The sequence below is a fragment of the Eumetopias jubatus genome, unplaced genomic scaffold, assembly GCF_037043125.1.
Source record: "Eumetopias jubatus isolate StellerSeaLion01/CBP00866 unplaced genomic scaffold, mEumJub1_p1.0 scaffold_8, whole genome shotgun sequence".
NCBI lineage: Eukaryota > Metazoa > Chordata > Mammalia > Carnivora > Otariidae > Eumetopias > Eumetopias jubatus.
In genome coordinates, this window is record NW_028274814.1 from 4223501 (window position 1) to 4237660 (window position 14160).

Here is a 14160-nt window from a genome sequence, read left to right on the forward strand (position 1 = left end):
ACAAAGTGTTGCAGTCGCTGTGGAAAACAGTATGGAGGTTCCTTAAAAAAAAATAAACAATAGCACTACCTTACAAATCCAGTAATCACACTACTGGGAATTTAACCAAAGAATACAAGAACACTAAATTGAAAGGATAGATGCACCCCTATGTTTATTGCAGCACTATTTACAATAGCCAAACTATGGGAGCAGCCAAAGTGTCCATCAATAGATGAATTGATAAAGAAGATAAATAGATATAGATAGATATACACAAACATTCAATGGAGTATTTATTCAGCCATATGAAGAATGAAATGTTGCTACTTGCAACAACATGGATCTAGAGGGTACAATGCTAATGAAAATATGTCAGAGAAAGACAGATATCGTATGATTTCACACATATGTGGAATTTAAGAAAACAAACAAAGGAAAAAAGCGAGAGGGACAACCCAAGAAACAGACTCCTAAATATAGAGAACAAACTGGTGGTTACCAGAGGAGAGGTGGGTGGGTGGATGGATGAAATAGATAAAGGGGTTTAAGAATACACCAACTAATGTTGTGTATTCTTGTGTATAGAATTGTTGGATCATATTATACACCTCTGAAACTAATATGAGACTATTTTAATTATACTTGAATAAAAAATTAAAAAAATTTTAAAAAGACTATTCTTTTCTCCACTGAATTGTGTTGGCCTCCCTGTTAAAAAAATCAATTGACCATAAATTTAAGGGCTTATTTCTGGACATTCTGTTTTATTCCACTGAAGTATATAGGTCTAATCTTATGCCAGTACCATATTGTCTTGATTACTACAGCTTTGTGTTAAGTTTTAAAATTAGTTAAATGTAAAAAATAATAATCAAAAAATAATTAAATGTGAGTCCTCCAACTTTGTTCTTAAGATTTCTTTGTCTATTCTGGATTCCTTGCATTTGTACATGAATTTTCAGATCAGCTTGTCAGTTCATCAAAAAGAAAGTTGAGATTTTGACAGATTGCATTGATTGCATTGCAGATCTGATTGCAGATCTACAGATTGCATTGAATCTGTAGATCAATTTAAGGAGCACTGCCATTTCAAGATTATTAAACCTAACAGCCCATGAAAATGGAATGTCTATTCATTTAACTAGGTCTTCTTTAAGTTCTTTCAATGTTTTGCAGTTTTCAGGGCACAAGTCTTACACTTCTTTTGTTAAATTCTTTCTTGTTGTCTGTGATGTTATTTTAAATGGAATTGTTTTCTTTATTTCATTTGTGGAATGCTCATCACAGTGTACTAGTTTCTTAAGGTTGCTGTGAAAAAAAAATATCACAATCTGGGTAAACAAAATTTATGCTCTTACAGTTCTGGAGACTATAAATCTAAAATTAAGTTGTTAGAGCCATGCTCCCTCTGAAACTTCTAAAGGAGAATCCCTGTTTGCCTCTTCTAGCTTCTAGTAGTCCCTGGTATCCTTTGGATTGTAGTAGCATAAATCCAATCTCTGCCTCCATAACTTCTTCCCTCTTTGTGTACTGTCTTCTCCAATTATTACAAGGATACCAGTCATATTGGAATAAGGACCAATCCTATCCCAGTATGACCTCATCTTAACTAATTACATCTACAATAACCCTATTTGAAAATAAGTTCATTATGAGATACTAGGACTTAGAGCTTCAACATAACTCTTTGGGGAACACAATTCAACCTGTAACAATTAGTGTATAGAAATACAATTGATTTTTATTTATAAATCTTGTATGCAGCAAAATGTGAATTTACTTATTTCTTCATATATATTTTAGTGGATGCCTTAAGATTTTCTGTATACAAGATCATGACATCTAAAAAAGAGGTAGTTTTACTTCTTCCTTTCCAATATGAACACCTTTTTTTTATTTTGATATGTTATGTTAATCACCATACATTACATCATTAGTTTTTGATGTAGTGTTCCATATAACACCCAGTGCTCCATTCATTACATGCCCACTTTAATACCCATCACCGTGCTAACCCATCCCTCCACACACACCCCCAGAACCCTCAGTTTGTTTCTCAGAGTCCATAGTCTCTCATGGGTTGTCTCCCCTGAGGGGGTGGAGAGAGAGAGAGAGGCCTAGAATATATATTAGAGCAAATCATAGCTGAGAACTTCCCTAATCTGGGGAATGAAACAAACATTTGCATCCAAGAGACAGAGGACCCCTCCCAAGATCAAGGAAAACAGACCAATGCCCCGGCATGTAATAGTAAAACTCACAAATCTTAGAACCAAGGAAACCATCTTAAGGGCAGTTAGGGGGAAGAGATTCCTTACATACAGAGGGAGGAACATCAGAATAACGTCAGACTTATCCACAGAGACCTAGCAAGGCAGAAAGGGCTGGCAAGACATATTCAGGGTAGTAACAACAAGAACATGCAGCCAAGAATAGTTTATCCAGCAAGGCTGTCATTTAGAATGGATGGAGAGATGCAGAGCTTCCAAGACTGGCAGAAACTGAAAGAATATGTGACCACTTAACCGGCCCTGCAAGAAATATTAAGGGGGGTTCTATAAAAGGAGAAAGACCCCAAGAGTGATATAGAACAGAAATTTACAGAGACAATCTATAGAAACAAGGACTTCACAGGCAACATGATGACAGTAAATTCATATCTTTCAATAATCACTCTCAATGTGAACAGCCTAAATGCTCCCATAAATGGTACAGGGTTGCAGATTGGATAAAAAGACAGGACCCAGCCATATGCTGTCTACAAGAGACTCATTTTGAACCTAAAGATACACCCAGACTGAAAGTGAAGGGAATGGAGATCCATCTTCCACGCCAATGGACCTCAAAAGAAAGCTGGGGTAGCAATTCCTATGTCAGACAAATTAGATTTTAAGCTAAAGACTGTAGTTAGAGACACAGACAACCCTATATCATTGTTAAAGTGTCTATCCAACAAGAAGATCCAACAATTGTAAATATCAACGCCCCCAAATGGAAGCAGGCAAACACATAAGCTTGGGTTGTGGTCAATCTGGAAACACGTTCAGAGGAATAGGTATTGAGGAGAAAAAAGATGGCGGAGAGGTAGGGAACCCTATTCCAACCAGTTCCTTTCCCTCTAGGAATTCTAGTACTATGTTGAACAATATAGAGTCAAAATAAAGAGTTGATAACCAAAATAGGAGTCATATTGATAACAATATTATTAATTGGAGGAGACCTCAATACTCCACTCTCTGCAATAGACAGATCATCTAAGCAGAAAATCAACAAAGAAACAAGAGCTTTGAATGACACACTGGACCAGATGGACCTCATAGATTTATACAGAACATTCCACCCTAAAAAAACAGAATACTCATTCTCCTTGAGCACACATGGAACTTTCTCCAGAATAGACCACATACTGGGTCACAAATCAGGTCTCAACCAATACCAAAAGACTGAGATTATTCCCTGCCTCTTCTCAGACCATAATGCTTTAAAACTGGAACTCAATCACAAAAAAAAATTTGGAAGAAATTTAAACACTTGGAAGCTAAAGACCACTCAGCTCAAGGATGTTTGGGTCAACCAGGAAATCAAAGAAGTACTTAAACAATTCATGGAAACCAATGAGAATGAAAACACATCAGTCCAAAACCTTTGGGATACTGCAAAGGTGGTCCTAAGGGGGAAATACAGAGCCATCCAAGCCTAACTCAAAAAAAAAAAGAAAAAAAAAAGAAAAATCCCGAATTCACCAACTAACTCTACACCTTAAAGAACTAGAGAAAAAGCAACAAACAATGCCTAAGCCATGCATTAGAAGAGACATAATTAAGATTAGAGCAGAGATCAATGAATTAGAAACCAGAAACACAGTAGATGAGATCAATGAAACCAGAAGCTGGTTCTTTAAAAGAATTAATAAGATCAATAAACCACTGGCCAGACTTATCCAAAAGAAAAGAGAAAGGACCCAAATTAATAAAATTATGAATGAAAGGGGAGAGATCACGAGGAACAACAAGGAAATAGAAACAATTATTAGAAATTATTATCAACAACTATATGCCAATAAATTGAGCAACCTGGAAGAAATGGATGCCTTCCTGGAAACATATAAACTACCAAGACTGAAACAGGAAGAAATTCACAACATGAATAATGAGATTAAAGCAGTGATCAAAAACCTCCCCCCCCAAAAAAAGAGTCCAGGGCCTGATAGATTCCCTGGGGAAATCTACCAAACATTCAAAGAAGAAGTAATACCTATTCTCCTGAAGCTGTTTCAAAAAATAGAAACAGAAGAAAAGCTTCCAGACTCATTCTATTATGAATAGAGGCCAATATTACCTTAATCCCCAAACCAGGCAAAGACCCCATCAAAAAGGAGAATTTCAGACCAATATCCCTGATGAATATGAATTCCAAAATCCTCAACAAAATCCTAGCTAATAGGATCCAACAATACATTAAAAGAATCATCCACCACAGCCAAGTGGGATTTATACCAGTGATGCAAGGGTGGTTCAACATTCACAAATCAATCATTGTGATAAAACACATTAATAAGAGGAGAGAGAAGAACCATATGGTCCTCTCAATTGATGCAGAAAAAGCATTTGACAAAATACAGCATCCTTTCCTGATTAAAACTCTTCAGAGTATAGGGATAGAGGGAACATTCCTCAAGTTCATAAAAACCATCAATGAAAAACTCACACTGAATATCATCCTCAATGGGGAAAAGCTGAGAGCCTTTCCCTTAAGATCAGAAACACAACAAGGATGCCCACTCTTGCCACTATTGTTCAACATAGTATTAGAAGTCCTAGCTAAAGCAATCAGACAACAAAAAGAAACAAAAGGTATTCAAATTGACAAAGAAAAAGCCAAATTCTCCCTCTTCACAAATGACATGATACTTTATGTGGAAAATCCAAAAGACTCCACTCCCAATTACTAGGACTCATACAGCAACTCAGTAATGTGGCAGATACAAAATCCATGCACAGAAATCAGTTGCTTTCTTATACACTAACAATGCAACTGTAGAAAAAGAAATTAGAGAAATGACTCCATTTACAATAGCACCAAAAACCCTAAGATACCTCGGAATAAACCTAAACAAAGAGGTAAAGGATCTATACTCTAGGAACTACAGAACACTCATGAAAAAAATTGAAGAAGACACAAAAAGATGGAAAAACATTCCATGCTCATGGATCAGAAGAATAAACATTGTTAAAATGTCTATGCTACCCAGAGCAATCTATACCTTCAACACCATCCCGATCAAAATTCCAATGACATTTTTCAAAGTGCTGGAACAAACAATCCTAAAATTTGTATGGAATCAGAAAAGACCCCAAATTGCCAAGGAAATTTTGAAAAAGAAAAACAAAGCTGGGGGCATCACATTGCCTGATTTCAAGCTATATTACAAAGCAGTGATCACCAAGACAGCATGGTACTGGCACAAAAACAGACATATAGACCAATGGAACAGAATAGAGAGCCCAGATATGGACCCTCAACTCTATGGTCAAATAATCTTCGACAAAACAGGAAAAAATATGCAATGGAAAAAAGTCTCTTCAACAAATGGTGCTGGGAAAATTGGAGAGCTATATACAGAAGAATGAAACTCAACCATTCTCTAACACCATACACAAAGATAAACTCAAAATGGATGAAAGACCTCAATGTGAGACAGGAATCCATCAAAATCCTAGAGGAGAACATAGGCAGTAACTTCTTTGACATCGGCCACAGCAACTTCTTTCAAGACACATCTCCAAAGGCTAGTGAAACAAAAGCAAAAATGAACTTTTGAGACTTCATCAAGATAAAAAGCTTCTGCACAGCCAAAGAAACAGCCAACAAAACAAAGAGGCAACCCACAGAATGGGAGAAGATATTTGCAAATGACACTACAAACAAAGGGCTGATTTCCAAGATCTATAAAGAACTTCTCGGGCACCTGGGTGGCTCAGTTGGTTAAGCAACTGCCTTTGGCTCAGGTCATGATCCTGGAGTCCCGGGATCGAGTCCCACATCGGGTTCCCTGCTCAGCAGGGAGTCTGCTTCTCCCTCTGACCCTCTTCCATCTCGTGCTCTCTATCTCTCATTCTCTCTCTCTCAAATAAATAAATAAAATTAAAAAAAAAGAACTCAAACTCAACACCCAAAAAACAAAAAATCAAGTCCAAAAATGGGCAGAAGACAAGAAAAGCACTTCTCCTAAGAAGACATGCAAATGGCTAACAGACACATGAAAAAATCTTCATCATCATTAGCAATCAGGGAAATTCAAATCAAAACCACATTGAGATACCACCTTACACCAGTCACAATGGCAAAAATTGACAAGGCAAGAAACAGCAAATGTTGGAGAGGTTGTGGGGAATGAGGAACCCTCTTACACTGTTGGTAGAAATGCAAGTTGGTACAGCCACTTTGGAAAACAGTGTGGAAATTCCTTAAAAAATTAAAAATAGAGCTACCCTATGACCCAGCAATTGCACTACTGGGTATTTACCCCAAAGACACAGGTGTAGTGAAAAAGAAGGGCCATATGCACCCCAGTGTTCATAGCAGCAATGTCCACAATAGTCGAACCATGGAAAGAGCCGAGATGCCCTTCAACAGATGAATGGATTAAGAAGATGTGGTCCATATGTACAATGGAATATTACTCAGCTATCAGAAAGGATGAACACCCAACTTTTACATCGACATGGATGGGACTGGAGGAGATTATGCTAAGTGAAATAAGTCAAGCAGAGAAAGTCAATTATCATATGGTTTCACTTATTTGTGGAACATAAGCAATAGCATGGAGGACGTTAGGAGAAGGAAGGGAAAAACAAAGGGGGGGATTCGGAGGGGGAGATGAACCATGAGACACTATGGACTCTGAGAAACAAACTGAGGGTTTTAGGGGGGAGAGGTTGGGGGGATGGTTAGCCTGGTGATGGGTTATTAAGGAGGGCACTTATTGCATGGAGCACTGGGTGTTATTTGAAAACAATGAATCATGGAACACTACATCAAAAACTAATGGTGTACTGTATGGAGACTAACATAACATAATAAAATTAAATTAAATTTAAACAAAAAATTTTAAAAATTAAAAAAAGAAAAAGAAGTATTAGTTCTTTCTTAAATGCTGGTAGAATTCTCCTGGAAAGCCATCCAGGCCTGGACTCTTGTTTGTTGGGAGGTTTTTGATTACTGCTTCAATTTCCTTGCTGGTTATGGGTCTGTTCAGATTTTCTATTTCTTCCTTTTTCAGTTTTGGTCTTGGTCATGATCTCTCCTCTTTCATTCATAATTTTATTTATTTGGGTCCTTTCTCTTTTCTTTTTGGTATGTATGGATGGGGGTTTATTGATCTTATTAATTCTTTCAAAGAACCAGCTTCTAGTTTCTGTTCTGTTCTTTTCGTTTCTATTTCATTGATTTCAAAGTTCTAAGCTTTATTATTTATTTATTATTATTTATTATTTCTCTCCATCTGCTTGGTTTAGGCTCTATTTGCTGTTCTTTCTCAAGCTCCTTTAGGTGTAAGTTTAGCTTGTGCATTTAAGTGTTTTCCAATTCTTTGAGAAATGTTTGCATTGCTATTTACTTCCCTCTCAGGACCTCCTTTGCTGTATCCCAAAGGTTTTGAACAGTTTTGTTTTCACTTTCATTTCTTTCCTTGAATTTTTGTAATTCTTCTTTAATTTCCTCATTGACCCATTCATTCATTAGTAGGATGCTCTTTAGTCTCCAAATGTTTGAGTTCCTTCCAAATTTCCTCTTGTGATTGAGTTCAAGTTTCAATGCATTGTGGTCTGAAAATATGCAGGGAATAATCCCAATCTTTTGGTATCAGCTAAGACCTGGTTTGTGACCTAGGATGTGATCTATTCTGGAGAATGTTCCATGTCCACTCAAGAAGAATGTGAATTCTGCTGTTTTAGGATGGAATGCTCTATATATATCTGTGAAGTCCATCTGGCCCAGGGTGTCATTCAAAGCCCTTGTTTCCTTGTTGTTCTTCCAGGGTGTCATTCAAAGCCCTTGTTGCTGTGAGTGGGGTGAAGTCCCCTAGTATTATTGTATTATTATCTATGTTTTTCTTTAATTTTATTATTAATTGGTTTATATAATTGGCTGCTCCCAAGTTAAAGAGCATAAATATTTATAATTGTTAGATTCTTGTAGGATAGAACCTTTAATTATGACCCTATATCATAGTGTCATAGTGTCATCTCTTATTATAGTCTTTGGTTTAAAATCTAATTTGTCTGATATAAGAATTGCCACCCCAACTCTCTTTTGATGCCCATTAGCATTATAAATGGTTTTTCCACCCCCTCACTTTCAATCTGGAGGTGTCTTTAGGTCTCAAATGAGTCTCTTGTGGACAGCATATAGGTAGGTCTTGCTTATCCAATCTGATACCCTGTGTCTTTTAATTGGAGCATTTAGCCCATTTACATTCAGAGTAACTATTGAAAGATATGAATTTAGTGCTATTGCATTACCTGTAAAGTCCCTGTTTCTATAGATTATCTCTGTTTCTTCCTGGTTACTGTTACTCTCGGACTCTCTCTTCACTTACAGGACCTCCCTTAATATTTCTCCACAGGTCTGGTTTAGTGATCACAAATTCTTTTAGCTTCTGTTTCTCCTGGAAGCTCTTTATCTCTCCTTCCATTCTGAATGATAGACACTGGATAAAGTATTCTTGGCTGTATGTTTTTCTCATTTAGTACTCTGAATATATCATGCCAGCCCTTTCTGGCCTGCCAGGTCTCTGTGGACAGGTCTGCTGCCAGTTTCTACCCCTATAGGTTAAAGAGTTCTTGTCTTGAGCTGCTTTCAGGATTTTCTCTTTATCTCTGAAATATGCAAGCTTCAATATTTTATGTTGGCATCTTAAACTATTTTTATTGATTTTGAGGGGGTTCTCTCTACTTCCTGGACTTGAATACCTGTTTCCTTCCCCAAATTAGGGAAGTTCTCAGCTATGATTTGCTCAAATATACCTTCTGTCTCTCTCTTTCTTCTTCCTCTGGGACCCCAATAATTATTTTGCTTTATGGTATTGCCGATTTCTCGAAGCCTCCCCTCATGATCTATTAGTTGTTTTTCTCTCTTTTCCTCAGCTTCTTCCTTTCCATCAACTTGCCTACTATGTCACTGACTCTCTCTTCTGCTTCATTTACCCTAGCTGTTAGAACATCCATTTTAGACTGCATATCAGTTAAACTATTTTTAATTTCGGCCTGATTAGATTTTATTTCTGCACTAAGAGATTCTCTGGTGTCTTTTATGCTTTTTTCAAGCCCAGGTAGTAACTTTAGAATCATTATCCTGAATTCCGGCTCTGACAGTTTACTTATATCCATATTGATTAGATTTGTGGCAGAGAGTATTACCTCTGGTTCTTTGTTTTGTTATGAATTCCTCCTTCTAGTCATTTTGCCCAGAGCAGAAATAGATGAATGAGAGAACAAAATCAAAAATATCAACCACGACCCAAGAGAAGCACATACTAAACAAATCCAAGAGATCAGAAACCAAAAAAGAAAAGGAAAAAAAGGGAGAAAAGAGAATATAATCTCACAGGTGGACAAAACAGTGTAATCCACTTGGTCCTGGGTATATTTTGGTCTGTTAGAAGACACTAAATCCCAAAATTGTAAAGAAAGCAAAATTTATATATATATACAAAAATAAAATTGAATACAGTGAACAGAAGCCAAAAATGAATATATCTATAAAATGTAAATGTAAAAATGAAAATTTAAAAAAGACTTAAAAACAAAGAGTTGATAAAATAAGAAACTAGTTGAAAAGGAAAAGAAAAATTTAAACCGAAAGACTAAAGACTCATGTGAAAAAACCTCCAAATCTTTATACTATTTTCCCCTAGCACAGGAATTTTAAACTTGGTATTTGCCTGAGGATCCTGCTGGTCTTCTGGGGGAGGGGCCTGTTGCACTGATTCTCAGGTGTCTTTGCCTGGGCAGAGTTGCACTGCCCCTTGCCAGGGGCCTGGGCTCAGTGTATGCTGCTTTGGGTTGTACTATGTGGCTTTTGTTCCTTGAAGGCTTTTTGTATCACTTTAGAGGAAGAAAAAAAAAGTAAAAAAAATGGTGGTGCCCCAATCTCCAGACCTGGAGCTGAAAGGACCTGGCCCCCACTCCTCAGTGCACCCTCAGGGAAAGGCAGTCAATCCCTTTCATGTGGGCCAAACTCCCCAGACTCCTGTGGTGCACACCCACACCAATCCTCCCAGGGAAGGCAGGGGTGTCTCACCACCACCCTGCTGCTTGCTGGGCCCCTTCTCAGGGAGCATTTGCCCAATTGTGCATGCACTCCCACTGCTCCTGCAGGGGGGAGGAGCTGGATTTCACAGTGGTTTTCACTTGCTGGGCCCCTACTCTGACAGCAGTCACCAACTGTGCTGTGGTTCGCAGTTTATGGCAACATCTAGCTGAGAGGCCACTCGGGGGCTCAATAATTGTAGCCGGCTTCCCTGTTCCAATGCTTGGAAACTCTGCCACATTTAGGCCCCCCCTTTCTTTATGAGACCCTGGGGATCCTGAGACCACACTGTCCCACCTAGGATTCCACCCCACTTCACCACCTGAACACCTTTCAGGCAGGGTCATTCCTCACAGGAGCAGATCTCTAAAAGTTCTGATTTTGTGCTTCACTGCTATATCACTTTCTGGTAGCCCGCTGACAGAGGCTCCCTCCCCCCATGATTTATCTTCCAATATATCCCCTCAGATTCACATCTCCACACCTACTAACTTGAAAAAAGTGGTCAATTTTCTATTTGCAGAATTGCAGCAATCCTTTTCTTACATCTCAGGTTGAATTCACAGGTACTCAGAATGATTTGATAGCTATCTAGCTAATTCAAGGTACCGGATGAAATGCGGGTGCCCTACTCTTCCACCATCTTCCCTCCTTCCTAGTTCTGAGGTTATTAAATCTTAAAACTGCACTAAGCCTTTTGTCACACCCTATCTTTATTTTAACAGAATTTTCAAGGATATAACTGTAACAAATTGTATAAGGAGGCATCAGTGGAAACCCTAAGTTCCCAGTATCACATGCCAAAGTAATAGGTGAGGCAGATGACCATTAGCACTTAAAAAAAAGGCAGGAAGCCAAGAAAGAGCACTAGCACTAAAACCTTTCATTAATATGGGCAGTATAAAAAGGGTCAGGAAAGAAGATTTAGAAAGAGTATTTCTCTGCAGAGAGCTATTGGGTACCTTGAGCCATATACAAACCCTTAAGGGAGAGGAGGATACGCTTGCCCTGATCTCAAGCCTAGTGAGAGGCATTTTAAGGAAAATACTTAGAAAATTTGGTGTTATCTGTAGTTATGGAGAAGGAAGCCAGGACAGTCAAGTAAGACTTTTCCTGTATATCTTACACCTTTATTCCCTCTCTTCCCAAACACATGGAGAACAGAAACTACAACTAGTTAGTTGGAAAGGAGGTAATGAAAGAGAAAAGCCAATCATAACCCCTAGCAGTTTTCAGCTGGTACACTAGGTAGGAGGAAAAGGAGAGAAATTTTAACTTAGAATAAAAATTAAAATATTGATTGTAATATTTGACAGGAATTTTAATTTCCCAATTAGGACAGTGCTTCTAAATTAATTTAAATTAATTATTATCTGAGAGTAATCAAAAAAGTCATGATTTACCCTAGTTTTTGTCCAGGAGCAGGGGGAAAATAAGCTTCAATTAGCAAATATAAATGAACCAAAAGTGTCCAAATAAAAGTTGATTTGTGATTTCATTCTACAAGACATGCTTTTTCAACATACAAGTATTTTACTAATTTAATCTTAGTCACCTGAAAGAACTGTGGGTAATCCTACAGTGACTATTCTAGGTATCTCATATAAATGAAATCATATAACTTTGTCTTCTTGTGACTGCCTCATTCTACTCAGCATAATATCCTCAAGGTTCATTCATGTTCTACCCTATGTCAGAATTTCCTTCCTTTTTAATACTAAATAATATTCCATTGTATGTATGTATCACATTTTATCTATTTATCTGTTTTTGGACACTTGGGTTGCTTCTACCCTTTGCTATTGTAAATAAGGCTACAGTAAACATGAGTGTCTTTGAGACCCTGATTTCAATTTTGCAGGGTATCTAACCAGAAATGAAATTACTGGATCATATGGTAATTACATTTTTAATTTTTTGAGAAACTGACATACTGTTTTCCATTGTGGCTATACAATTTTATATTCTGCATGATTATAATTTTAAAATCACAATATCACAAAAATTGACATAAGAACACTAAAGTTTTTTAACAGTGGTCTTATTTATGTTTCCAATTTTTCTAAAATACATGTCTACTCATTTTCATAAGAAAAGGAGTTATTTTAAAAGCTTACCTCTCCAACATATTTGAATGTTTTTCAAATATTTTCAACATGACATCCACTTGCTTCATCAGTGAATAAGCAGTTTCTATCATGAAGAAAAAGGAAAAAATGTAAAAGTATTACAAATGGCTAAAATTATACCTCTATGCTGATATAACTCACTGCTATATGTGTGAGAACTAGTGAACATAACGAGGAGACAGTACTCAAGGAACAAATGCTTATGATAAATATAGTTACCATTTTATTAAAGTCCCGTTATGTCACTATGCTACTTTACCATTCTTTTGATCCTCAAAATAACCCCAAAAAAAGATATTGTCACCATTTTCAAATAAATAAACTAAGCCTTAGAAAGGTTATATAATTTGATCAAAACTATGCATCTAGTAAGTGACAAAACTGGATTGAGGTCAGTATGTGTGACCTTCTTATAACACTGCATATAAGAGGACTCTAAGATGCTAAGAGAAAACTGCTTTGGTTGCTGCTGCTAAGTCAATAAAGTCTATGTGAAGATCCAACAATCGATTAAGTTTTCCACCTGAATCAAATAACCAAAATGTTAACTAAAATGCTACTTAAAAGGAAAGCAACATAGGGGTGCCTGGGTGGCTCAGTTGGTTAAGCGACTGCCTTCAGCTCAGGTCATGATCTTGGGATCCTGGGATCAAGCCCAGGGTCAAGCCCAAGCATCAGGGTCCCTGATCAAGGGGAAGTCTGTTTCTCCCTCTCCCTCTGCCCCTCCCGCCCCTCGTTCACACTCTTTCTCAAATAATTAGTCTTATAAATAATAATAAATAAATAAATAAAATATTATACCATATCAAATTAAGATTAATTTTATAATAGCATAGGACATGATTTAAAATTATGCCCTGGATTTGGTAAAGGATTACAAAGAACATCAACTGTTATTTCTGTCACAACTTGAAAGTACAGTTCACAGAAGGGAGAAAAGGCCCTGCTATGGACCAATATTCGTCTGTTGAAACCCTAATCTCCAATATGATAGTACTTGGAGGCGGGGCCTTTGAGAGGTAATTAAATCATTAGGCACATGAGATACAAGAGACAGGAGAGAGGCTACTTCCTTTCTCTATTTTCCATCATTTGAGGATAATCTGCAAACCAGGAAGAAGGCTCTTACAAGAACTGACCATGCTGCAACCCTGATCTCAGACTTCTCAGCCTTCAGAATCATTAGAAATAAATTTCTGTTGTGTATGTCACCCAATCTGTGGTATTTTGTTATAGCAGCCCAAACTGACTAACACAGGCCTCCATCTGTGATGCCATTAATCTAGGAATCTCAACTCAGTATCATAGAATGTATAGATGGAAACATTATACTCCCATACCAGGTGGAATAGTTTGAGGAATCAACCAATTGTTCTTCCTCAAATTCTCATTATGAATAATTTGAAAACCAAAAAATAAAAGAGATCAGGAAACCCATTTCTTTATTTTTTTCGTTTATTATGTTATGTTAGTCACCATACATTACATCATTAGTTTCTGACGTAGTGTTCCATGATTCATTGTTTGTGCATAACACCCAGTGCTCCATGCAGAATGTGCCCTCTTTAATACCCATCACCAGGCTAACCCATCCCCCCACCCCCCTCCCCTCTAGAACCCTCAGTTTGTTTCTCAGAGTTCATAGTCTCTCATGGTTCGTCTCCCGCTCCAATTTCCCCCCTTTCATTTTTTAAGATATTTTTATTTTTAAGTAATCTCTACACCCAATGTAGGGCTC

The 14160-nt window shown here is 37.4% G+C and overlaps 1 protein-coding gene across 1 annotated transcript in view; it reads right to left on the reverse strand.

Moving 5' to 3' along the window:
* Positions 1-14160, reverse strand: part of CCDC7 (coiled-coil domain containing 7) — a 395691-nt gene that overhangs the window by 293025 nt on the left and 88506 nt on the right. The window contains 1 exon segment of the mRNA XM_088025513.1: positions 12411-12486. Within this exon segment, the coding sequence (XP_087881639.1) occupies positions 12411-12486 (76 nt within the window).